The 24,849-nt window shown below is 52.5% G+C and overlaps 1 protein-coding gene across 1 annotated transcript; it reads right to left on the reverse strand.

Annotated features, from left to right (window-relative positions):
- Window positions 1-3,068: 3,068 nt before the first annotated feature.
- On the reverse strand, window positions 3,069-17,400 carry MFGE8 (milk fat globule EGF and factor V/VIII domain containing). The gene is made up of 9 exons (NM_001122984.1): window positions 17,280-17,400; window positions 14,207-14,335; window positions 13,700-13,831; window positions 11,173-11,354; window positions 10,354-10,509; window positions 9,020-9,164; window positions 4,987-5,171; window positions 3,298-3,453; window positions 3,069-3,206 (listed from the first exon to the last, which is right to left on the reverse strand). The coding sequence occupies exons 1-9, from the start codon at window positions 17,350-17,352 to the stop codon at window positions 3,069-3,071; spliced, it is 1,296 nt and encodes a 431-aa protein (NP_001116456.1). The 5' UTR covers window positions 17,353-17,400.
- Between the last annotated feature and the right edge of the window lie 7,449 nt (window positions 17,401-24,849).

Consider the following 24,849-nt stretch of genomic DNA (forward strand, 5'->3'; position numbering starts at 1 on the left):
GCCCCGCAGGAGCGATGGGCCTTCTGATTGGCCCTCTAACAGGGGCGGAACCCTGCCTTAGACGCCTGACCTGTCAGCAAGGCCATCAGGCAGCCACTTCCCAGGATGCCTCTGTTTGGACGGGGTGATTTTTTTCCCCTCCAGATCGACGGGGAGGCTTGGCCTGGACAGCCCTATCATTTCCGCAGCAGCAAAGCCTCAGGAGGTCCTTCAGCCTCGGCTGGGAGCTGGCCAAGTGGTCACTGAACCCAGAGCCTCTTTCTAAACACAATTTTGACAGCCCGTGTGGGGGTGTGTGTGTGTGTGGGGGGTGTTGCACACACGCAGCCAGGAGTAAATCACAGCATGAAGAGCTGCGGTGGATGAGATTAAATTGCACCAAAGTGAATGGCAGCATGATGAACAAAAGGGAACCAATGAAGGTTCCTCCACAAGGAAGAGAGACCCGTCTGAGCACTGGACGCAAGAGGACTGGCAAGAGAAAAAAAACAGGACATGAGTTCCAAGGAGGAAACTCACAAGCTTCTCTGCCACCAGGCTTTGCATAGGTGTTTGCATACATTCTCTCCATCAGTTCCAAGACCATGGAGTAGGTCCTATTCCTCCCACTTTACAAACAGGGAAACTGAGGCCCAGGGAGGTTTAAGGAAATTGCCCAAGGGCACTCAAGAGCCAGGATTTGAACCCAGGTCCTCTTGACTTGAGGCCTTGTGCTCCTAACCCCTCCACTCTATTAAAACCAGGAACGGAAAGGAGACTCGACTCCCGGGAGCGGTGGGTCAAGGGCCCACAGGGGTAGGGACAGCCACAGGGGTAGGGAGAGGAATGGACAGCTGAGAAGGTCAGTTTTGCTACAACGAAGCAAGCTCAACATCCCAGCCAGTGGCAGGACTGGCCAGTAGGTGGAATCTCAGAGCTGGCTCTCAGGACTGCTGTCAGGAATAAAAACCTCAATCTGCAGAGGTGATGGTGAATGCTGGTGAAGTGGAGGTGCCTGCTCAGCAACAGCCTAGGGCAGAAGGGGTCAGAAATGAGGGGCCCCCAGTCCAGGGTCCCAGGAGGGGGACTTTCAGAAGGCCAACACATCCAAGGCTGCAAAGAGGAGTGGAAGAAGGGACTGAGAGGTGGCTTAGGCAATTCTGGAGTCACCTTGGGTCTCCTGGGCCAGGTGGGGGACTTGTGACCACTGCTCACCAGACCACCCTGCCAGCCAGCCAATGAGTCTGGCCTGCAGAAAATTCAATGCCTCAAAGAGGGACAAGTTGACACATGGGAGTGAAGCTCTGTTTCCCCCTCTGCAGGTGGGATTCCTGGGTTCTAACAAGGCTTGAACCACAATTAATTCTGGGGGAAGCAGAACCACCCCAGAGCAGAGATGCGGGGGTCGAAAGGGCTGGGGCATGGTGAAAGATGCTTCTTCCACTGTCTGCCAGTCCCCAGAAGAGGCCAGAGCAGGATGGTGGCAGGAAAGGAGACCTGAGGCCAGCAACCACCCCGAAGGAGTGACTCCAAACCCAACCCATGCGGCTCCAGGGGGCAGAGCTCTGAAACAGGAAGACGTGGGCCCAGGGGTTCGCAGCAGTGGGGACCCCACGTGCTCAGCTTCTTCAGAGACCTCCACGGCCAGGGCCTTTTCTTCTGTCCCTTCCCAGCCAAGAAGCCCTGGTAACAGATGGGGGGGGGGGACCTTCCATCCTAATTTCCCTGAGGACCTTCCAACAAAGCCACACCTTCGCCTTGGCAGCTGCCTGGCCAGATCTGCTGCCTGGAGGTACTTGTACATAGCACGGCCTGGCTCCCAAAGGCTGCTCAGGAAAACTCATCTAGTGTCCCCAGGCATTGAATGCTGGGATGTTTCACCTCCCCCTTTACTCATCGGCCAGCCCTCCCCTAGATCACTGGCCTGCGGCCTGGGCGGGTGGGTGTGAGGGTGGGGAGAGGGGTACAGGCCCAGGAGGGAAGTTGCCAGTGGCCTCCCAGGAACCAGTGGGTTTGGCCAGGAGGCCTCCTGCCTGCTTGGCAGAACCCCGGCCCCCTCCCCCATGACGAGACACCGCACCCCAGGGCCTCCTACAGCTCTGACTGCAGCCGGGGTTCATAGAGTTTCTAATAGTTCCTTCAGCCCACCCCAACCCCCACTCCACCACTCCCCCCTCCCGTTGCAGAGAACACGCAAACTGCAGATGGGGAAAACCAGCAGCCTTGGCCTGTCTTCCGGTGTGGGACCGGAGCAAAGGCATCCAAAAGCTGGCCTCTGCATGGGCTCCCTGGGCCGCTCGCCTGACAGCAGCTACCCCAGGGCCGCAGGGGTCTGAAGAGTGGGAGGACCGAGGGGAACAGTCCTGGCCCCTCCCGTGGGACCCCCCCACCGTAGCTCCTGCCTCTCCGTAGTCAGAAGGCAGGTGACACCAGAATGCCTAAGGGGGGAACCAGCCAAAGCCAATGCACATTTCAACAGAGCAAAGAGGAACCACTTCGAGAGAGTTCAGGGGGTGATATAAATATATTTTGGAAGTTGCCTGTGTACTCTGGGGTGCAGAATCGGTACAGAGGGCCCCCCACATCCACCCTCCGAGGCTTCAGGACAAGGGGCAAGATAGGTCCCTGGAGGGAAGTGGGAGAGGGGTTGGGGGGCTTGGTGGCAGCAACAGGAGTGGTGACATCGGGCCTCACGGCTGAGGGGCAAGAAGAGATCTTCTCTCTGGGCTGGGGCCTCAGGGCCAGGGGAACGAGGAGGGTGGGTGATGGGCCAGGGAGGCAAGAAGCCGGGAGCAGGGACCAGAGAGGTGCAGGTGACCCATATCCCCGCCTTCGCCCTTCCCTGTCTATCTCAGACTCCCACCATGCCTAAGAAAACAGGATGGCATGAGGGCCGGGCACCAGGGGCATGTGGGGGGAAGGGGGAGGGAAGGAGGGAGGGAGAGGTGACTGAACCCCCCGCCCCCAGGTCAGCTACAATCGGGAGGGCAGGAGGAGGAGGCAGCAGGTCCCAGAAGGCCAGGAGGACCAGGGGACGGGCGGGTGCCCCCACGGCCCTGCCCGCCACTTCACCCGGGCCCCCCCACCCGCTAACAGCCCAGCAGCTCCACACGAAGGGTGATGCGGTTGTGCCAGGCCACAGGCAGGATGCGCACAAAGCGGGTCAGGAAAGGCGTCTCAAACATGTTCTTCTTGTGGGAATTGTTGTCCAAGTTGCCAGGGAAGATCTGGGGGCAGAGGGGGTGACAGGAGGGCCCCCCGTCAGACGCGCAGGGCACTGGGGAGGCAGGCAGCAAGGATGGCTGGGCATGCACTCACCTTGCCTTCCAGGGCCCCCTGGTCCCTGTACTCGGTCCAGCTCACACCATCGTCGCTGTAGGCCACCTTGTAGGCTGCCACATACTGGATGTGGCCAAAATCTCGGGCTCCCTGGGTGATGATGCCAGTTACTCGCCTCTGGGAGCCCAGGTCAATCTACAGGGGGACAAAATCAACCCCACTTGCTCTGGAACATCTCCAGGAAGCACGTAAAGGCAGACACACTGGGGCGTCCATTCTAGTTTGGGGGAAACCACTTCGCTTGGCAGAGCCTGTTTCCCTGTCTATAAAGCTGGCAGAAATAACTCCACCTACTTGGTCAGACACGTTAAGCCCTTCACTGTGATGAAGCTCAGATTTCAGGGCAAGGGCCCCGAACTCACGGCCAACCTCTCGCATGATGGGAAGAGGGACAGGAGAGGCCGCAACCACATACAGGCGCATGACCTGCTCCTGAGGCCCCTGCAGGGCTGTCCTCAGCCTGATATGGGTCCTGAGGGGGTCCCAAGGTGAGCAGCTGGTCATGGAACCTGGCCCCACAGGCTCCTTGGAACCCAGAGACACCCCTTCTGCCCCCACCCCTGCCCATCCCAAGGAGCCTGCCTGCTAGCCCCTGGGCAGGCAGTGCCAAGACCCAGGCTGCAAACCCAATTCACTGCCAACCAGCAGGTGAGCCCCAGGAAGTCCTTACCCTGTCAGGACCTGGTTCCCTCAACTAGAAGATGAGTGGATGCTATGGTTGTCTTTCTTTTTTTAAGCATAAAGCCTGTCTTGGAGTTCCTGTCATGCTCAGTGGTTAACAAACCCGACTAGGCTCCATGAGGATGTGGGTTTGATCCCTGGCCTCGCTCAGGGGAATAGGGATCCAGTGTTGCCCTGAGCTGTGGTGTAGGTCGCAGACACAGCTCGGATCCCGTGTTGCTGTGGCTGTGGTGTAGGCCGGCAGCTGCAGCTTTGATTTGACCCCTACCTTGGGAATTTCAATATGCCACAGGTACAGCCCTAAAAAGCAAAAAAAAAAGAAGAAGAAGAAGAAGAAGAAGAAGAAAGCCTGTCTTTTTGTTTTTAAACCCAGGCCTTTTGTTTTGGGCCATGACTATAGCACGCAAAAGTTCCCAGGCCAGAGATCGAACCCGTGCCACAGCAGCAACCAGAGCCACAGCAGGGACAACGCCAGGCTCTTTAACCCACTGCACCGCCAGGGAGCTCAGGGATGCTCTGATTGTCTATGACTCCCCTGTTTTCAAATTTCAAGGAAACCCAAGGGCTGTCCCATGGCGTGTTCTCAGACAGTGCGTTAAAGTGCATCCTCTATGTTCAGGCAGAAAATCCCGGGGTGTCTGGGACCCATGTCCCTTCTCCAACTCCCTCCTGTCCATGGGCTCAGCCTTCTCACCAGGTGGCAGCCAATGGAGGCGGCCCCCCCTACACATATACACCTTCACCACCCAGGGCTGGGGGCCTCAGAAAGCAGCCCTGAGCACCCCCACTATCCCCCCTCTGAAGTCACAGAATCAGGAGAAAGGTGGGGGCATGAGAGGAAGACAGAGCAAAACCAAAGCATTGCAGAAACTCCCTCCAGGGAGCAGAAAGCTCGCTGGGCCCAGGTCAAAGATCTAGCCACCCCACCCAATCGCACCCAACCCCACCCTACCCCCACCCTGTTTCCCAGGAGGAAGCTTGACCCACCTGCAGCCACTCAGAGGCACTGTTGGACTGGGCGGTCCAGGCATTGAACTTGCCCTGATTATCCAGCCGCGCATAGAAGGGATACCAGCTAAAGGCACTCAGGCCCCAGGTCCTGTAGAAGCTGGAGGCTGTGATCTGCTTGTTGGGGATGGTGTTGTCCTTCAGGCCTAGGGGTTCAGCGCATCCTGCCAGCCAAAGGGGGGTTCTGTCACTCAGATCTGGGATCCGCAGCCTCCCCGGGGTGTGAGTGGGAGGCGATGAAGGAGAAAACAACTCCGGCTCCTGCCCAGCCTCTGGCCTTCCCTTGGACCACAGACAGAGGCTCCTTCCACCTTTCAGAACCAACAGCTCTACTGTCCTGTGGCTGCCCCACCTGCTCCGCAATTCAGCCCCCCAAACCACCCCCCACTTTCTCTGCAGAGGTCACCTACCACTCGTGTCCCCGTGCCCCAGGGCAGACCCTGACCCATCACCTCCCACCCTCCTTCAAGGCCAGACTGTGAGATGCCTCCTCCAAGGAGCTGCCCAGACCACCTCACTTGGGTGGGACTTCTCCCTCCTCCGACTCATAGCACTTCCTACACTGAGTCCTGCGAGTACCATCCAGAGGGTTAATAACACCCATTGCATCGATTCAGTACTTACTTCAGTCATTCAATCTACCGCCCCCAAACCAGAATGAACAGTAACCCCATTCCACAGATGAGAAGACTGAGGCTGAGAGCCTTTAAGCACTGTGCCTAAGTCACACACACACACACTCCTCATCACCAGCCACACTACGATACTATCTCCACCACTTATGCATGCACGCAACCAGAGCCATGAACACCTGCCTGGTGGTGACCCGGCAATGACCAGGACAGCATTCCTGCTCTCCAGCAGGTGGAAGCTGAAAAATCAGAGCTCCTGGGGCTTAGGAAGATCCCTGAATCTCTGCCCAGCAGCCCCTCCCAAAGGGCCTTCACACACTCACTACAGGGCGTGCACTCAGACAGGCCTGGGAGGGCTGCCTGAGAAGCTGGCCTTGATTTCACTCGGGGCCTGCCCCGAACACCGGGAATATGCCCAGCTGTTTTGTACCTGCAGGCAGCCAGAGCAGTCAAGGATGGGCAGGCGATAAAACTCCCAAGAGGATGTTCCCATCGTGGCACAGCGGTAATGAACCCAACTAGTATCCATGAAGACACGGGTTCGATCCCTGGCCTCACTCAGTGGGTTAAGGATCAAGTGTTGCTATGAGCTGTGGTGTAAGTCTCAGATGCAGTTCGGATCCCGTGTTGCTGTGGCTGTGGCATAGGCCAGCAGCTGCAGCTTCAATTGGATCCCTAGCCTGGGGACTTCCATATGTTGCAGGCAAAGCCCTAAAAGGTAAAAAAAAAAAGACTCCCAAGAGAACGATGGGCATGTCTCACATGTAACAGAACCTCCACTCCATTCTGCCTGTCCCTCTGCAGAATCGGGGGTGGGCGTGGGTCTGGAAAGCCGTGGCCCCATCTGAGAGCAGGCTATGGTTCATGATGCTTTCCATCTCTGCCTCCCCAGATGCTCCCACCCTTGCCACTAAAGACATATGGTTCCAGAGTGAGCTGATGAGACCAGCCGTGCCATTTCCTTGTGAGGGCAGCTGTGCACCAGGTCAGCTCCACCCTCTCCCCACAGAGAGAGGCTGCTGGGCTGGGGGGTGGCTCATCTCTCAGCTCCAGACCCGGAGAGCCATGACACTGGCACAAGCTTGGAGCAAGCCACTGAGGCCACCAAGGCATCGCTTGCTCAAGGTGGACCCTTCTACAGACCATCTGCTTACAGGAGTTCATGCACCCCCCTCCTTCACTTCTGGGCCACTTCCCCCCAGGAAGTCAGACAGCCTTCCAGATAAAATGCCATTAGGAGGGGCACCAAGCGGAGAGAAGGACTGAGCTCCATCACTCGCCATGTGACCCTGGGCAGTCCCTTCCAGTCTCGGGTCCTCAGACTCCCCTCCTGCAAAGTGAGGTACCACAGCAATGCTTCTCCCTGTTAAAATGAGGATTCTGGGAGTTCCCGTCATGGCTCAGCAGAAACAAATACGACTAGGATCCATGAGGATGCAGATTCGATCCCTGGACTCAGGAACCTCCATATGCTGCAGGTGCGGCCCTGAAAAAGCCAAAAAAAAAAAAAAAAAAAAAAAAAAAAAAAAAAAGAAGAAGAAGAAGAAGAAGAATGCAATTTCCATGAGGTCAGGGATTTCACCTGTACTGTTCCTATGAGCCAGACACTTAGAAGGAGCTTAATAAATATCCTAAAAAAACATCTCTCCTGGGGTAAATAACTAATCGATTCACCAAAGACACTGTGCCTGCTGGAACAGAGGAACCTTGGTGCAGAGCATGTGTGGAAATGCCGAGACCTCAGCCCCACACAACTGCACAAGTGCACACGCACATGCAGAGAGGTGCACACCAACGCTCTCTCCAGCCGCCTGGAATGCCTATGAGGGAAAGGAGACAGTCTGGCCCTTGAGGGAAAGCAGACAGGGAACATTCACTTCCTCACCTCACCAGATCCACCCTCCCCTGGCCTTAGAGGGACCCGGAGGTGACAGGCTCAGGAAGGTAACTGAAATAGCCAGAGGCTTCAGACTGTGACGGCAAGAGGTGAGGGTCTCCAGAGAGAAGAGCCCAGGATGGTGGCCCCCAGACCTGTCTCTGTCCTCTACCAACCACCTGAATTTCCTTTCAGCAGAAGGCAAAGTCACTCACCACTTAAAACGATCAGGCTCAGAAGGCAGTGTTCCCAGGGAGCTAGAACAGGCTGACTTAAGCTCACGCTTTACAAACAAGACTAACCCCACACACCGACCTCGGCCCTGAGGGGCACTGGGTGGTAACCAAAATGGGATAAAAGGAACAGGTGCCAGAAAGGGTGGGTCTTGGGGACAATGAGAAGCAGAGAACAACCTCCGCCCTGCAGCTCTGCCTAGGGAGCCCTAAAGTTCTGCTGGTGGCCAGCAGGTGGCACTGTGGCTGCAAAGAGCCGGAAATACCCGCCCTCAGAGGGGGCTGGGCTGAGATAAGGCCTTTAGCCCAATCCCTGCACCCCGACTATTCAATGCTGAGTTTTTATGGCTCAGCAAAAACCTGTCCCTTTCTGGTCCCCTAGCCCTCCATCACAGAATCTCTCTGGAAAGGGCACCAAGAGTCACCAGCTCCAGCCCTATGATCCTATGGCCCTAGAAACCCCTTGTTTCTCCTGAATGCAGACTAAGGGTTTGGGGGGACAAACAGTGGATGGGTGGGTGTCAAAAGCCTAGGGATTCAGACTAAGTTCTTCCTTTTTTTTTTTTTTTTTTTCCTTTTGGTCCTTTTAGGGCTGCACCCTTGGCATATGGAGGTTCCCAGGCTACGGGTAAAATTGGAGCTGTAGCTGCCAGCCTACACCACAGCCACAGCAACAAGGGATCCAAGCCACATCTGGACCTACACCACAGCTCACTGCAACACTGGATCCTTAACCCACTGAGCGAGGCCAGGGACTGAACCCATATCCTCATGGATACTAGTTGGGTCTATTACCACTGAGCCATGGCAGGAACTCCCCAGACTAACTTTGAATACCTACCAGCTGTGTGTCCTTGACAGATAATTTATCTGGGCTTCACTTTCCCCATTCATTCATTCATTCACTCACTCACTCATTCAACAAATATTGATTGAGCGCCTATGATCCGGCACTGGTCTAGGCACTGGGAACGCAGCAATGAATAAAACCAAACCCCCGCCCTTGTGGTGAAACAGACATCTGCAAAACAGAACTACCTTACATGTTTGAGAAGCTCAAGGAACCAAATCAGAGTGAAAACACTTTGAAAACTGAAGTGGGATCTTTTTTCTTCTGCCAACCAGCAGAGAGTGAACACCCAAAGCGGGCCAGGAGAGCCCTCTGGTGGCCATGTCCTGGGGGAGCCCAGCTTCCCAGGCCTCACTGCCACCCTCCCCAGCTCAGCATGTGGAAGGCCATCTCCGGGGATGCCGAAGCCCCCAACACTCACCACTCAGCTCACAGCCAAGGAGCTCAAAGCGGAGTGTGCAGCCCCGGTGGCAGATGATGGGCACCAGCCTCACATACTGCACCTCCAGAGGGACCTCAAACAGGTTGACCTTTAAGCCGCTGTTGTCCAAATTACCCATAAATATCTAGGAGGGAAGAAGCAGGAGTGAGTCAGTGTGGGCAGTCCCACCTCCCCTGCCCCTTTCAGCCTGGAGGCAGAGGGGGCTTAGCTGAGCCAGCAGGGGTTCAGCCCTTCCTCTGGCCACCTCACAGTCCTCAACACAGATTCCTCTTTTTGGACCTTCCTTGGTCACCATGAAGCCTGGGCATAAGCCCCCGTCTGTCACACAGGGCCACCAATGATCTATGGTGTGCCTCTGTGGAAGTTAGGAAAAGGTGCACCTTTCTCAAAACACTTTGTTAGGAGTTCCTGTCGTGGCTCAGCGGTAACAAAGCTGACTAGTATCCATGAGGACATAGGTTCGATCCCTGGCCTTGTTCAGTGGGTTAAGGGTCTGGCGTTGCTGTGAGCTGTGGTGCAGGTTGCAGACGCAGCTCGGATCCGGAGTTGCTGTGGCTGTGGTGTAGGCCAGGGGCTACAGCTCTAATTAGACCCTTAGCCTGGGAACCTCCATATGATGCAAGTGCAGCCCTAAAAAGACCAAAAAGCAAAACAAACAAACAAAAAAAACATTTTGGAGTTCCCGTCGTGGCACAGCAGAAACAAATCTGACTAGGAACCATGAGGTTGCAGGTTCGATCCGTGGCTTCACTCAGTGGGTTAAGGATCTGGCATTGCCGTGAGCTGTGGTGTAGGTCACAGATGTGGCTCGGATCTGGCATTGCTGTGGCTATGGCATAGGCTGGCAGCTGTAGCTCCAATTTGACCCCTAGCCTGCGAACCTCCATATGCCTCGGGTGCAGCCCTAAACAGCCAAAAATTAAAAACAAAACACACCCACTTTATTAGAACAATTCTACAGACAGAAGTACACAAACATACAATGTCTATATTGTGAATGGTGACAGTAATGATACCCTTGAGCAGTGTACAACCTGTACAACTGTACCTGGTATCCCCAAAGGCTCTGAATACATCCTGTCTCTACCACTAGCGTCACCCTCAACAAGTCACTGCAGCTTTTTGAGTTTCACTAGTCTAAGCTCTAAAATGGGTCTACGACTTGTAACTAATCTGGGCTTCCCAATTTCTGAGAACCAAGATGCACCTGAAAACCCGCCTCATGGCCAAACCCACCCAGGATAGGCTTGCTTCACTGGGGTCCCTCAAACAGCACTGAATGCAGCCCTTCTGGAGGGCTCTGACAAGCTCACCTTATCTCCTGACTCCTCTGCACCCTGGATGAACTGGAACTTGCGTCCGTCACTGCTGTAGGCCACCTTGAAAGTCTTTATGTACTCGGCGCTGCCTGCACGGCTGGCACCCTGTGTCACCACGCCCGTCACCCGCATCCTCCGCAGCAGATTCACCTGGACCAGGGCAGGGAGGACAGGACCCTTGTCTGCCGGGTTCTTCCCACCCCCACCCCTCCCCTAACCCAAGCAGGATAAAGGAGGGGAACTTTCTCATGTGGCCCTCTTCAGGCTTTGAACCCTATGCTCAGGGAAGCATACAAGGATGAGCCCCCAGAGGCTGCATCCAGTGCAAACAGGCCCTCTGCAGCCTAGCAACCACTCCCCTTCATCCCACCCACCCACTCCAAGCCCCTCGAAGCTGCCCTATACTGGGAGTTCCCATCGTAGCGCAGCGGAAACAAATCCAAGTATTATCCATAAGGATGTGGGTTCAATCCCTGGCCTCACTCAGTGGGTTAAGGATCTGGCATTGCCATTGGTGTAGGTCACAGACACGGCTTGGATCCCTTGTTGCTGTGGCTGTGGTGTAGGCCTGCAGCTGTAGTTCAGATTCAACCCCCGGCCTCGGATCTTCCATATGCCGTGGGTATTATGCTAAAAAGAAAAAAAAAAAAAAAGCTGCCCTACACGTAAAGAGACTGCACCCATGGGAAGCTGCTACCTTGCTACCTGGACTCCGGTTATGAACCCTCACGTGGTGACCCCCAAAAGCAGGCACATTCCTCTCCCCTTCTCACCTCCCATCACAGCACCCACCCCGAGCCATCCCTTCCACACCTGGATCCAGGGGTTTCTGTCATAGTTGCTGGCTGTCCACGCATTGACGATGCCAGCGCGGTGCAGGCGGGCCAGCTCCGGGGCCCAGCGCTGCAAACCCATGAAACCCAAGTGCATGGACGAGGCGGAGATCTGGAAGTCAGCGATGGCACCCGTCTCCATGCCCAGAGGTGCATTGCAGACTGGAGGAGGGGGGAGGGGAGGGGGCAGTCAGAGGGCCACCCAAACAGGTGGGACCCAGAGCACATGAGGACAAGACAGGATGGGCTCTGCCAAGAACCCGGAGCAGAGACTGCAAAGGGACAATGAGGACTGAGGAGCAGGTACTCCTGGCCTGGCAGACTCATGGGGATCTGGGGCCCAGGCTGCCGGAAGGTTCCAGACCAGATGGGCACTCATGGCACTGCTGGGATTGGCAACTGGAGCCCCTGCCAGGCTGCGGTAGGTGGTCTTATTTTTACAGGGCACCGAGCAGCAATTATTCTAACAGAGAAAGGGGGCAGGCTGGTGACAGAATATACCTGTGTGACCTCCTCTTCCTCGTGTCCCCACCCCACCAGGAGGACCACCACATCCAGCCCAGCCCCTGGCTTCCCCAGGACGATGGCTGTGGAGGAAGGGGTGCCTCACCACCACAGTGGACAGCATGCACAGTGGACAACATACACATAGAGCAACAAGCTCGTCTGCCTGGAGTTTTCCAGAATCCCACTGGCAGGAGTCTTCTGGCTGGGGTGTGAGTGCCATTCTGTTTTCCCTCGAATCCTTTGCCCCTTCCACCTGCCGGTCCTGACCAAGCCATCTGGGAAGTCACCCCCAGCCTTGAGGCCCATCACTTTCACCGCTACCCCAGTGATGTGGTCCTTGGGGCTGGGCTGGGGTGCCTGGGCCTCCGCTCCCAAGCAGAGAACCCGGAGTAGATCCACCCTCACCCCAACACCCCAGGCTTGTGTCCAACTCGGGGAATGACACTCTCTCGGGGAATGACACTCTCTCGGGGAAAGATTAAAGCCAACCACTGGCTGAGCAGAGGTCTGAACAGGTCCGCACTGTCCCACCTTCTCATGTCCAAAGGTGCATTCTTTGGGCCTTTGGGCCCCAAACATGGGGTCCTTGTGGGCTCCAAGGAAACACACTATATAGCAAATAAGGAGGGGGAGTTCCCATCATGGCGCAGCAGAAACAATTCCAACTAGGAACCATGAGGTCGCGGGTTCGATCCCTGGCCTCGCTCAGTGGGTTAAGGATCCGGTGTTGCCATGAGCTGTGCTGTAGATGGAAGATGTGTCTTGGATCCCACATTGCTGTGGCTGCGGTATAGGCTGGCAGCTGTAGCTCCAATTCTACCCCTAGCCTGGGAACCTCCCTATGCAGCAGGTGGGGCGCTGAAAAGCAAAACAAACAAAAACAAATAAGGAGGGTCAGCCAAGGTCCCTCTGGGAGGGTCCTCCGGCTTTGTGGTCACCTCCTACCTTCTTCTGCCCAAGGTGCTGCCCTATCCAGCCTGGGACAGACCCCAGGCCAAGAAGCAGAGGGAGGCTAGACGAGTAATTCCAACTCAGGCACACCCAGGGTTACCTGGGCTCCCAGCACAGTAATTAGTGGGCCCACTTGGCCCCACCCAGGGCTCCCTCAGCCTTGGTGACGCACACCCCCCCCACACATTCGTCCAGCCAGTGTCTCTGACACACTGGCCTCAGCCCAGGGCCCTCGGGCCATCTCCTCTGAGGTGAGAGGTGTTGCAGGCACTTCACCTGCCCTCCCCCAGGAGCCGGCTCCCACACAGCTGGCCTAGCCCTCCCTCCTCCTGGTGTCTGTCCGCACATCTGCCTACAGCCCGTCTGTCCCCCGCCCACGATGCTCAGCGACAGACCCTCTGGACTGCAGAAATCTAACGCCACCTACCCCCCGGGCCTGGATGTGGACTCTTCCAACCACAACAGGTGAGGAAGAAGCCTGCTTTGTGGGAGGTCCCAGCTATGCTCAGAGGGCCGTTCTGTGGCTCAGCAGATAACCGAGCAGCCAGGCTGCTCAGCCCCTCTGCACACGCCGGGCCTCTGACCGCCTGACTGTGAGGGATCGGCCCAGCCTGCCCAGCCCCCTCCCACCTCCCTGAGTTCTGCAACCGAGACCAGAACTCAGGCCCATGTCTCATTAACTGACCTCCTGGTCCCAAAAGATTAAGATCGCGTTGGTGCTCCCCTCTAGGTGGAAAAACCCCAGGTCTTAACTCTGATGCTACGTGTCTGGTTCATGGTGGCAGAAAATAACACTCCCACGACCTCTGGAGTCACCACCACCCCTCACTTCCCTGCAGGGACCGCAGGCCTGGCCTGCAGTCCCAGGAGAGAGGGCCAGGCTGGACGAAGGCTCCCTCCTCTGTCCCCCTCGGCCCCCCAGCCTACCTTCGGCTCTGTCCCACTCCCAATCTACCCAGAGGAGGCCCTGACACAGGAATAAGGCCAGCACAGGACTGTGGCTCAGGGTGGGTCCCCCCGCCCCTGGGCAGGCACCCCCAGATACTCACTGATCTCACAGTGGATGCCCGTGTAGCCATGAGGGCACTTGCAGATGTACTGGGTAAAGACATCCCCTCGGTGGGCGTCATCAATCACCTCACATTCCGCATCATTGTGGCAGGGATTTGGGAAACAGGGACCTGGGGGTGGGGTGGGAGAGCAGATAACATGGGTAGAGGATCAGGAAGGATCTGGGAACACAGCAGGCAGATGCGCCGAGCCCGAAAGGCCCCTTGGCCCAAACTCAGCCCACTGCCCACCTCCCCCCCGACCCCCCCCCAGTCTTGCCCCACGGGGTCTGGGTCCCGCCTGGAGCCAAGGAGGGTCATGTGTAGGCCATTAATAATGAAGGAGGCACCCCGCTTTCCAAATGACCTGGGAGCTTCCAGGGAAAAGCTGGGGATGACAGGAAGGGGGCTGAGGACCAGTGCCCACTTCAGGATGAGCGCCGCCCAGCAGCCTGTGCTGCAACTGGGAGCTGGTGGGGAGTGGCCAGGCAAGGCCCAGGCAGGTACCTTTCTCAGTCTCGTTGCATATGAGGCCCGTGAAACCTTCAGGGCAGAGGCAGTGGAAGGGGTTTTGGGGATCCTGGTCCAACAAACAGGTCCCACCATTCAGGCACTGGCTGGAATCACAGAAGTCACCTGTAATGACAGTTCTGACTCAGAAACAACAAATCACTCACTCAGTAAATATTTGGGGGACCGACGATGACGACGGCCATGTGCATCTTGGGTCCCTGAGACAGAGGAATCAGGTGCAGCCCAGGCCTAAAGAAACCAGAGGAGGCGTTCCCGTCGTGGCTCAGCGGTAATGAACCTGACTAGTATCCATGAGGATGCAGGTTCGATCCCCGGCCTTGCTCAGGCAGTTAAGGATCCAGTGTTGCCATGAGCTGTGGTGTAGGTCAGAGACACGGCTCGGATCTGGCGTTGCTGTGGCTGTGGCTGTGGCCGGCGGCTGCAGCTCCAATTCAACCCCTAGCCTGGAAACCTCCTTATGCTGCAGGTGCAGCCCTAAAAAGAAAAAAAAAAAACAACCAGAGGAAAGAGGTGGCCAAGTACACAGGTAATGATGCCATGAGCTCTCATAGAGGTCTGCACAACAGGCCAGTGAAGGCTGGTTTCTGCCAGAGAGCTGGACATTTCAGAGGTGGGGACATTCGAACTGGTGGAAAAGTCAGAGTGGGAGGATGCCCAGCATGAGAAATGAGGAAAGATCTTTCTAAAGAAAAGCAGAAGCACAGAGGACATGCTACGCGGGAGGACAGTAAGGAGCGGCTGAAGAGGTAGGTGGGGAGGGATTCTTAAGAACAACAGGTTCTGGAGTTCCCATCGTGGCTCAGTGGTTAACGAATCCGACTAGTAACCACGAGGTTTCAGGTTCGATCCCTGGCCTCGCTCAGTGGGTTAAGGATCCAGCGTTGCTGTGGGCTGTGGTGAAAGTCACAGACGCGGCTCAGATCCTGCTTTGCCTCGGCTACAGCTCTAATTAGACCCCTAGCCTGGGAACCTCTATATGCTGTGGGTGCGGCCCTAGAAAAGACAAAAAGGGACAAAAAAAAAAGAATAACAAGTTCAGATGTTCCATCCTGCAGAACAGGGGCTCTTATCCTTCTTTCAGCCTCCCCACCCCTGTCCACCAGGGGAAAAAAATCAGAGCTTCTCAAGCATGAGGGAGGAGTGGGAAACCCCTTCCCTCTTTGGGGAAGGAGAAAGTGAAGAAAAGGCCGAGGGCAGAGAGGCCTCTTGTAGGCACACAAAGATCCCTCCAGCTCTGGGTGGCAATGTGACTGGAGCGGGTGAGGCAGGAGGCCAGGAGAGCACCAAGGAGGCTATCAACTCGCCTCTGGTAAGAGAGGAAGGTGGGCGGAGGGGTGAGGAGGAAGAGCAGGTTTGAGAAACCCGGGATGGGAAGAGGGCCGGAGGAGGACGACATGCCTCCTGGTTGGGGACCTGGGGGACAGAGGCGCTATCCCCAATCCCTTGCTTGACTTGGGTGAACTTCAGCCCACTGGGTCAGCCAGGCCTGTGGAACCTCTCCTAGCTGGCCTCGGCAACCCCAAAGGGCTGCCCCAGACCCCACACCCAAACCTGTCATTTGGGATAAGACAGAAGAACCCTTTTCTCCTCCCCAGAGTCACACCATCCCAGGCTGGAAGGCCCTTCTGAAACCCCAGAGCCCCTGAGAGCTGGGCTGGAGCTCCAGGAAGAGCACCGTTAATGAGCGCTAGAGCGTGGGCCTCAGGAGCTTAAGGCAGCTCCCAAGGAGCTATTTAGTCATTGGCTTTAAATAGCAGGTTAATCCCCTCCCTGACCTGACAGGCAGCAGGCACTACCCGGGACAGAGGCTTGGGAATGGCCAGAGCCCTGAGCTCCCCATGCCAGCAAGGTCCAACTCCCCTCTCTCCCTCTCCCAACCGCACCAGGGCAAAGCTAGCTAGCAGAAAAATGGGAAAGTTAAAGGTGTCCCCTGCCTGGCAGGCCCTTGACAGACTCACTTGGGCACTGCAGCCCTGGTGCGTCCCCCTCCTGAAAAGCCAGCTCCCCCTCTCCAAAACCACCTTTGGGATTTTAGGGTCCTGGCCTCTTTGGGAGATTTCCCCAGGCCTCTCAGGCTTTGGGGCTAGAGAGGAGTGGCAGGGGACTTTTAAGACCATCTCACTGTCTCCGGAGGAAGCTTGGAGTGGCCTTAAGGCTTCCGCTCCAGACCTGGGAGGACAGAGCCAGGGTCCCGCTGTGACAAACAACCTACCCCCTCCTTGCTTAGGTCAATCCTCTTTCTATAATAAAATGATGGGGCGGGGGTTGCACCTGAAGAGTCTTTGCCGTCTCCCCCCACCCTGCGGGCACCCCTTCCTCAGCCTACTGTGAGGCGGGTGGAGCATCCCCAGGCCCAGCCTGCAGTCTGCAGGTTGCCTCCTAGGCGGGGGGGAGGAGGACCAAGGAAGATAGAGCTTTAGGCCAAGGCCACGGGGGCGGGGGGGGGGGGGGGAGGAGGAGTCAGGAGCCGCAGCCCTTTTCCCAGCCCCTCCCGGGCCCCACTGAAGCCTCATCCATTCTATCCACTCCCCAGCCCTTCGTTTATATGACCAGATACCTACTTTTAAGAGGAGGACAAAACTCCAGGGAACTAACCAGCCGCCAGGGCTTGGGAGAGAGTTACAAGAAAAGTTGGCTGGAGAAGACTTATCAATACAAGAGTCCCAGAAACTTCCCAGCGGAAGGCGCGCGAGTCAGACTCACAGTTCACCGGCCTCATTTTACAGATGGGAAAAGAGAGGCCCTACACAGCAGATTCCTTTGTTCTGTGTAAACCACATCCCTGGGGGAGGCTGGGCTGTCACCCAGTGTCCCGGGTCCACGCCCAACGCTCAAGCCTCCGTCAGCGGCCAAAACCCCCCGGCGCGGAGACAGCCGAGTGCATCCCCGCCTTCCGTCCGAGAGCTGCCGGAGAAGTCGCCCCTCCGCGGCCCCCGGCTCTTTGACCAAGTTTGTAAACAGAGGAGGTACAGGGAGGGCGCGGCGCGAACTTCCGAGCGGCGCGGAGAGGAGGGGCGAGGGCGAGGAGGCGGCGCGATCGACTCACCGGAGAAGGCGAAGAGGCCGGAGGCGCAGAGGAGCGCGCCACAGATCGCGGTCAGCAGACGGGGGCCTGGCATGGTGGGCGGACGCGGGCGCGGGAGCCGGCGTTTCGGCGGTTCAGACCCGGGGGCTCTCACTTCTTCTCCTGGACGGGAATAAATCGGGCAGCGCAGCACCTCCCACTGGGCCACGTGCTCCGCCCAGGCCCGCCGGAGGCGGGCTGGGGGCGGGGCTACGAGGCCGCCCCGCCCCTGCCCCGGCCACGCCCTACATCCCGCTCAGTGCGGCCCACCAGCCGGGAGTCCTGAGTCGACCGGGCAGGGAAGGGCTTAGAAGGAGTTGTTTGTTTTTGCTTTTCGTTTTTGTTTCTTTTTTTAATTTTAGGCCTAAGAAAGATGCGAACCTTATTTATAAGAAAAAGAACACAAATGAAAAGTATAAGCACCATGTTTCGATGATCAGATTGGCTGATATCAAATCATTAGCACACTGTCAGTGCGAGGCTACGGGGAACAGGCTCAAACATGCGTTGTTGGACAGAATGTAAATTGGTTCAGCTTCTCAAGAGTGCTGTGGGGTAGTATCTATCAAAATGACAAATGCTGACTGTGAGACCTAACAATTCTGCTTATGACTGTGAGACCTAACAATTCTGCTTATAGGGGTTCACTTTACCGAAACACAAGTATAAAATGACATCTACACAAAAATATCATAGCTTATCATAGCAGCATCCTTGTAAGAGACTAAAAAAGGAATCAGGAGTTCCTGCTTTGGCACAACAGAATACACGATGCCTTGGGAGCTTTGGAACTCAGGTCCAATCCCCAGCCCAGTGCAGCGGGTCAAGGATCCATCATTGTTGCAGGTGCGGCTTAGGTCGCAACTGCGACTTGGATCTGATCCCTGGCCTGGGAACTCCGTATGCTGCCTGGCAGCCAAAAAAGGGAGGAAAATTTTTTTTAAAAAAAGGTAATCAGCAGCGTACTTTTTCTGTAAAGGGTAAGATACAAAATAGTTTAGGATTTGCAGGCCATGAGGTCTCTGGGGCAACTATTCACCTCTGCCCTGGTAGCAGGAAAACAGCTCTAGACAATATTCCAGGAAATAAGCAAAGTGGTCACTTAAGGGGAAAGCAGAGTATCAGAGTGGGAAGAGACTTGACTTTTTCCCAAGGTTTGTTTTTTTATCATATGCAGGTATTACCTATTTACAAAAAAAAAAAAAAAAGAATAATAGTGTTCTAGTTGGACTAACCACCAAAAAAAAAAAAAAGCAGCCATATTCCCTACCAGGAATGTTGAGACCTAGGTTGGGACTAGAGTCAGGCTTAACTACTGGCCAGAGTCCCTTCTTAAAGCTATTCAGCTTAAAGGTATATATGATCCAGTAGCCACAGAAAAGCCCTTGGTAAAAATTCAACACCCCTTCATGATAAATCAGTCAACAAATGAGGAGTAAAAGGATGCTTCTTCACCTGATAAAGAATACCTATGAAAAACCCACAACTAATATCATGTTTAATGGTGAAAGACTGAATGTTTCCCCTACAACCAGGAACAAAATAAAGACATATGGAGTTCCCACTGTGGCTCAGTGGTAACAAACCCGACTAGTAACCATGAGGACACAGGTTCGATCCCTGACCTCGCTCAGTGGGTTAAGGAACCGGCACTGCTGTGAGCTGAGATGTAGGTTACAGATCCGGCTCGGATCCTGCATTGCTGTGGCTGTGGTATAGGCTAGCGGCTGCAGCTCCAATTCAATGCCTAGACTGGGGACTTCCATATGCTGAATGTGTGGCCCTAAAAAGACCAAAAAAACACCCGATGCTGCTCTCATCTTTTCTATTCAACACTGCAGTGGAGATTCTAGCCAAGACAATTAGGCAAGAAGTAGAAATAAAAGACATCCAAGTTGGAAAGACAGAAGAAACACTATCTCCATCTCTATTTACAGATGACACAATCTTAAATATAGAAATCTGTAACGAATCCACATACCAAAAAAATCTATTACATAGATAAATGTGTTGAACGAGGTTGCAAATATCTTTCAGTCATGTTTTGTAGTGTTCAGCACACAAGGTTAATATACAAAAATCCAGTATTTCTTACACTGAAATGAACAATACAAAAGTGTAATTAAGAAACTTCCATTTACAATAGCATCGAAAAGAATAAAATCCTTAGGGATAAATTCAACAAAAGCAGTGGGAGACTTCTACACTGAACACTACAGGACATTATTGAAAGGTATTAAAGAAAAACTAAATGAATGGAAAGACATTCTTATTCACAGATTGGAAGACAAATTGTTAAGATGGCTACACACCCCAAAGTGATCTACAAGTTCAACGTAAACTCTATCAAAAGTACAGCTGCCTTTTATGCAGAACAACCTGATCCTAGGATTCGTATAGAAATGGAAGGGACCCAGAACAGCCAAAATAACTGGGGGGGGGGGGGGAACAACGGAGTGGTAAGACTGACATTTCACATTTCCAGAACCTGCCACAAAGCTACAGTAATCAAGATTGTGTAGTACTGACACAAAAACCTAGATGAATGCAGTAGAACTGAGAGTGCAGAATTAAATTCATACCTCCATGGTCAATAGATGTTCAACAAGAATGCCAAGATAGTTCAGTAGGGAAACAACACTCTTTTCACCAGATTGTGCTAGAACAACTGAATAGTCACAAAGGAATAAAGCTGGACTCCTACATCACGCTTTATACAAAAAACTAGATTCAAGACCTAACTCTAAGAGCTAAAACTATAAAACTCCTAGAAGAAAACAGGCATAAATCTTCATGACCTTGGATTAGGCAATGGTTTCTTAGAGATGACACCTAAAACACAAGCAAGGCAAAAAGTAGATTCATTGAACTGCATTAACATTTAAAATGTTTGTATTTCAAAGGACACCTTTAAAAAGGTGAAAAGACAACACAGAAAATAGGAGGAAATGTTTGCAAACCATTTGTCTGATAAGGGTCTAATACTCAGAATATATAAAATACTCATAACAACAAGATGATAAGTCGTTTTTTAAATGGTTAAATTTTTTTTTTTTTTTTTTTTTTTTTTTGCTTTTTTTAGGGCTGCACCTGCAGCCTATGGAAGTTCCTAGGCCAGGCTAGGAGCCAAATCAGAGCGGTAGCTGCCAGCCTACACTACAGCAGCAGCAACTCGGGATCTGAGTCTGCAACTTACACCACAGCTCATGGCAATGCCAGATCCCCAATCCACTGAGCGAGGGGAGATGTCAAATCCATACCCTCGTGGATACTCCAATGGGCAAAGAATTCAAATGGCAATTTACTCCAAAGAAAATATACAAATGGAAGATATCCATGAAAAGATGCTTAAGGTCCTTAGCCATCAGAAAAATGGAAATCAAAATCAAAACCACATGATACCACTTCGCATACCCACTAGGATGGCTGTAATCAAAAAGACAGAAAATAACAAATGTTAGTGAGGATATAGAAAAATTGGAACCCTCATACATTACTGACGGGATTGTAAAATGGTGCGGTGATTGTGGAAAACAGATTGAGTGTTCCTCCAAAATTTAATCAGGGAGTTCCTGTCGTGGTGCAGTGATTAACAAATCTGACTAGGAACCATGAGGTTGCGGGTTCGATCCCTGCCCTTGCTCAGTGGGTTGACAATCCGGCGTTGCTGTGAGCTGTGGTGTAGATCACAGACACGGCTCGGATCCCGAGTTGCTGTGGCTGTGGCATAGGCCAGTGGCTACAGCTCCGATTAGACCCCTAGCCTGGGAACCTCCATATGCCACAGGAGAGGCCCTAGGAAAGGCAAAAAGACCCCTCCAAAAAAAAAAAAAAAAATTTAAACAGGAGGTCCTCTTGTGGTGCAGAGGAAATAGTCCAACTAGAGTCTATGAGGATGCAGGTTCCCTCCCTGGCCTTGCTCAGTGGGTCAGGGATCCAGCATTGCTGTGGCTGTGGTGTAGGCCGGCAGCTGCAGCTCCAATTCGACCCCTAGCCTGGGAACCTCCATATGCCCCGGGTGCAGCCCTGAACAGCAAAAAAAAAAAAAAAAAAAAAAAAAAAAAAAAAAAATTAAATAGAGTTACCATGTGATCCAGTAATTCTACTCCTAGGTACATACTCAAGAAAACTGAAAACGGGTTCATACAAAAACTTATACATGAATGTTAAAAACAGAATTATTCATAGCCAACAATTGGAAACAACACAAATGTCCATCAACTGATGAGGGGATGAACAAGGTGGTATATCCACTCGATGAACCGTGATTCAGCCACGAAAATGAAGTACTGTTCACTGTGGCCACGTAGAGGAACGTTGAAAACGCTATGCTATCCGAAAGAAGCCACACACCAAAGGCCACACATTGTGTGATTCCATTTACATGAAAGGCCCAGAATAGGCACATCCATGGAGCCAGAGAGTAGAGGAGCAATTGTCAGGGCCTGGGGTGAGGGGAGAATGAGGGACTGTTCATGGGCACAGTGTTTCTTTGGGGGATGACCAAGATGTCCTAAAATTAGTAGTGATGGTTGTCCCACTTTGTGAGTATACTAAAACCACTGAACTTTTAAAAAGTAAATTTTAGGAGTTTCCATCATGGCACTGTGGTTAAAGAATCTGACTAGGAAGCACGAGGTTGCAGGTTCGATCCCTGGCCTTGCTCAGTGGGTGAAGGATCCGGCATTGCCGTGAGCTGTGGTGTAGGTTGCAGACACGGCTTGGATCCTGCGTTGCTGTGGCTGTGATGTAGGCTGGTGGCTACAGCTCTGATTATACCCCTAGCCTGGGAACCTCCATATGCCTTGGGAAGCGGCCCTAGAAAAGGCAAAAAGACCAAATAAGAAGAGGAAGAAGAAATAAAATAAAAATTAAATTTTATGTTCCATGAATTATATCTCAATAAAAAGAAAATATAATTCTTCAGAGATCCCACCTCAGGAGTTCCTGTTGTGGCTCAGTGAAAATGAATCTGACTAGCATCCACAAGGACGCAGGTTCAATCCCTGGCCTTGCTCAGTGGGTTAAGGATCTGGCTTTGCTGTGAGCTGTAGTGTAGGTCGCAGACGCAGCTCAGATCCTGCATTGCTGAGGCTATGGTGCAGGCTAGCAGCTACAGCTCCGATTCAACCTCTAGCCTGGGAAACCTCCATATGCCATGGGTGTGGCCTTAAAAAAAGATTAAAAAAAAAAAGAGAGAGAGTCCTTTATACCTCAGCAGATATAAAGGATTGTGACTATAGTGTCCCTGCTGGTAAATGCCACATACTCCAGCAGAATTGAAGTTCCTGATCACCCTCAACAACTTTCTGCCATCCACCTGGTACAAACAGAGTTATCCAATTGGGCACATTTCATCATTGAGTCATTCAACAAGTATTTCTTTTTCTTTTTTTTTTTTTCAACAAGCATTTCTTGAGCACCAACTATGGCGGGCATTCGAGCCAATAACCTTGGCTGCACACCAGTATCACTTGGGAAGATTTTTAAAAATACAGATGACCAGGCCCCACTCCAAAGCAACCAAATGAGAATCCCTGGAGTGGAGCCTGGGAATCAGTATTTTTAAAGCTCCCTGGATAAGGCTAATATGTGACTAGTAGGGGAACTCACTGAAGAGAGACAAGAGACCTGGATCTTGGGATCTGGAGCTGACAGGGGATTTAACAGGTGAGACAGGGATGCAGAGGAGGGGGATTTTCTTTTATGATCTGACCCTTGTAGAGTTCCGTGGGTTGGTATCTCCTTGGCCTGAACATTTTCTTATTCAGCACAAGAGCATCACAGGTTTATAAGATTTGGCTGGATTTTCTAACAACAGTATGATGTGGATGTGATTATATTAAACAGAGAGTCTACTTTAAATTTTTCAGATTTTTTTGTTCACATAGATGACAGGACATCAGGTATACCTTTAAATTTTTTAGACATGCTCCTCCACAATCAGAGAACATACCCTGTCTTCCAGAACGTGAACAAAAATCAATTAAATTGACAAAGCTCTAAGTTGATGGGGCTGTGGGGAAATCAATTATTTCACATCGAATTGGTAGAACTACAAGTTGATGCAGGCTCTCCGGATCGAAGTCGGACTGTAGCAAGACTGACAACACTTGACTTGGTATTCTGCTTTGGGCAAATTCTCTGCAAAGAAATTACCCAAATAAAAAGTAATGTACAGAGATGAGCATAGCCCCACTATTTGTGGTTTTGAGAAAATTGATGATAGTCCAAAATGCCCAGAGGTAAAGAACTAAACAAACTTGCTAAGACAGACCACAGCATAGTTATAAGAAGTCAAAAGGATATGGAAATTGGCATGAACTGGCAAAGCAGAATGCCTTTCTAAAGCCTTCGTAATCATCAGCAGCACGCCTATGTAAAAAACACCTCATGCATAAATGTGTATCTATATAAAAACAAAATGCAAAAGAGAGCTGAGTCAGAAAACGACAAATACTCTATGATTCCATGATTCCACATATATGAGGTATCTCAAGCAGTCAAATTCACAGACGTGGAAAGAGGAATGGCACTTACTAAGGGCCCCAGCCCTTAGTAAGCATCACTCCTACCCCCAGGAAGGTAAAAAGGGGAGCTGCAGTTCAATGGGTATAGAATTTTCTACAAGATGAAACTGTTCTGGAGATCTCCTTCACAGCAATGTAAATATACTTAATATGACTGGACTGTATACCTACAATGGTCAAGAAGCTCCCATTGTGGCTCAGCAGGTTAAAGACCCCATGTTGTCTCTGTGAGATATAGGTTTGATCCCTGGCCTCACTCTGTGAGTTAAGGACCCAGCATTGCCACAAGCTGTGATGTAGATGCAGCTCGGATCTGGAGTTGCCATGGCTGTGATGTAGCCCCCAGCTGCAACTCCAATTTGACTCCTAGCCTGGGAAATTCCATATGCCACAGGTGAGGCCATAAAAAAAATTAAGATGGTAAATTTTATGATATGCATTTTTTACCACAATAAAAATGTAATTTTAAAAAGAGAACTGAATTGTTATTTCATTCCCCCAATATTATCGAGCCAAGCACCATTCTAGACACTAAGGGAACACCTGTGCATAGTACCAGTGTTCACATGGGTCTTACATAGGTAAGAAAAGATAATTTCAAGAATTCCCCTTGTGGCTCAGCAGGTTACAAACCCAACTAATATCCATGAGGATGTGGGTTCAATCCCTGGCCTTGCTCAGTGGGTTAAGGATCCGGTGTTGCTGTGAGCTGTGGTGTAGGTCACAGATTCGGCTCAGATCCCATGTTGCTATGGCTGTGCTGTAGGACAGCAGCTGCAGCTCCAATTCAACCACTAACCTATATGCCTGTTTTGAATAAGGAGGAAGAAAAGGGGGAAAGTTTAGATAAGGTGGCCAGGAAAGGCCTCTTTGAAAAGATAATTTTCATGCCTATCCTGAATAAGAAGCCAGACTTACAAGGATTTGAGGAAGCCAAAGCTCTGAGAAAGGAACAGAACAGAGAGCTCAGAAATTGACCCCAATATACACACCAATATAGCCAACTGAATTTTGACGAAGAT

This window comes from Sus scrofa, chromosome 7, assembly GCF_054392235.1.
Source record: "Sus scrofa isolate SSC_HxYL_T2T_F1_AM1 chromosome 7, Sscrofa_HxYL_maternal_Yorkshire_Landrace_v2.0, whole genome shotgun sequence".
In the NCBI taxonomy this organism is placed as follows: Eukaryota; Metazoa; Chordata; class Mammalia; order Artiodactyla; family Suidae; genus Sus; species Sus scrofa.

What these genes read in the sequence shown, in the direction of transcription:
- MFGE8 (NM_001122984.1), bottom strand. Translation starts at nt 17,352, where the DNA reads ATGCCAGGCCCCCGTCTGCTGACCGCGATCTGTGGCGCGCTCCTCTGC. An exon ending in ATGCAACGAGACTGAGAAAG is followed by an intron (nt 13,832 to 14,206) that starts GTACCTGCCTGG and finishes CCCCACCCCCAG; the next exon opens with GTCCCTGTTTCCCAAATCCC. An exon ending in GTGCCTCTGAGTGGCTGCAG is followed by an intron (nt 3,454 to 4,986) that starts GTGGGTCAAGCT and finishes GTCCCCCTGTAG; the next exon opens with ATTGACCTGGGCTCCCAGAG.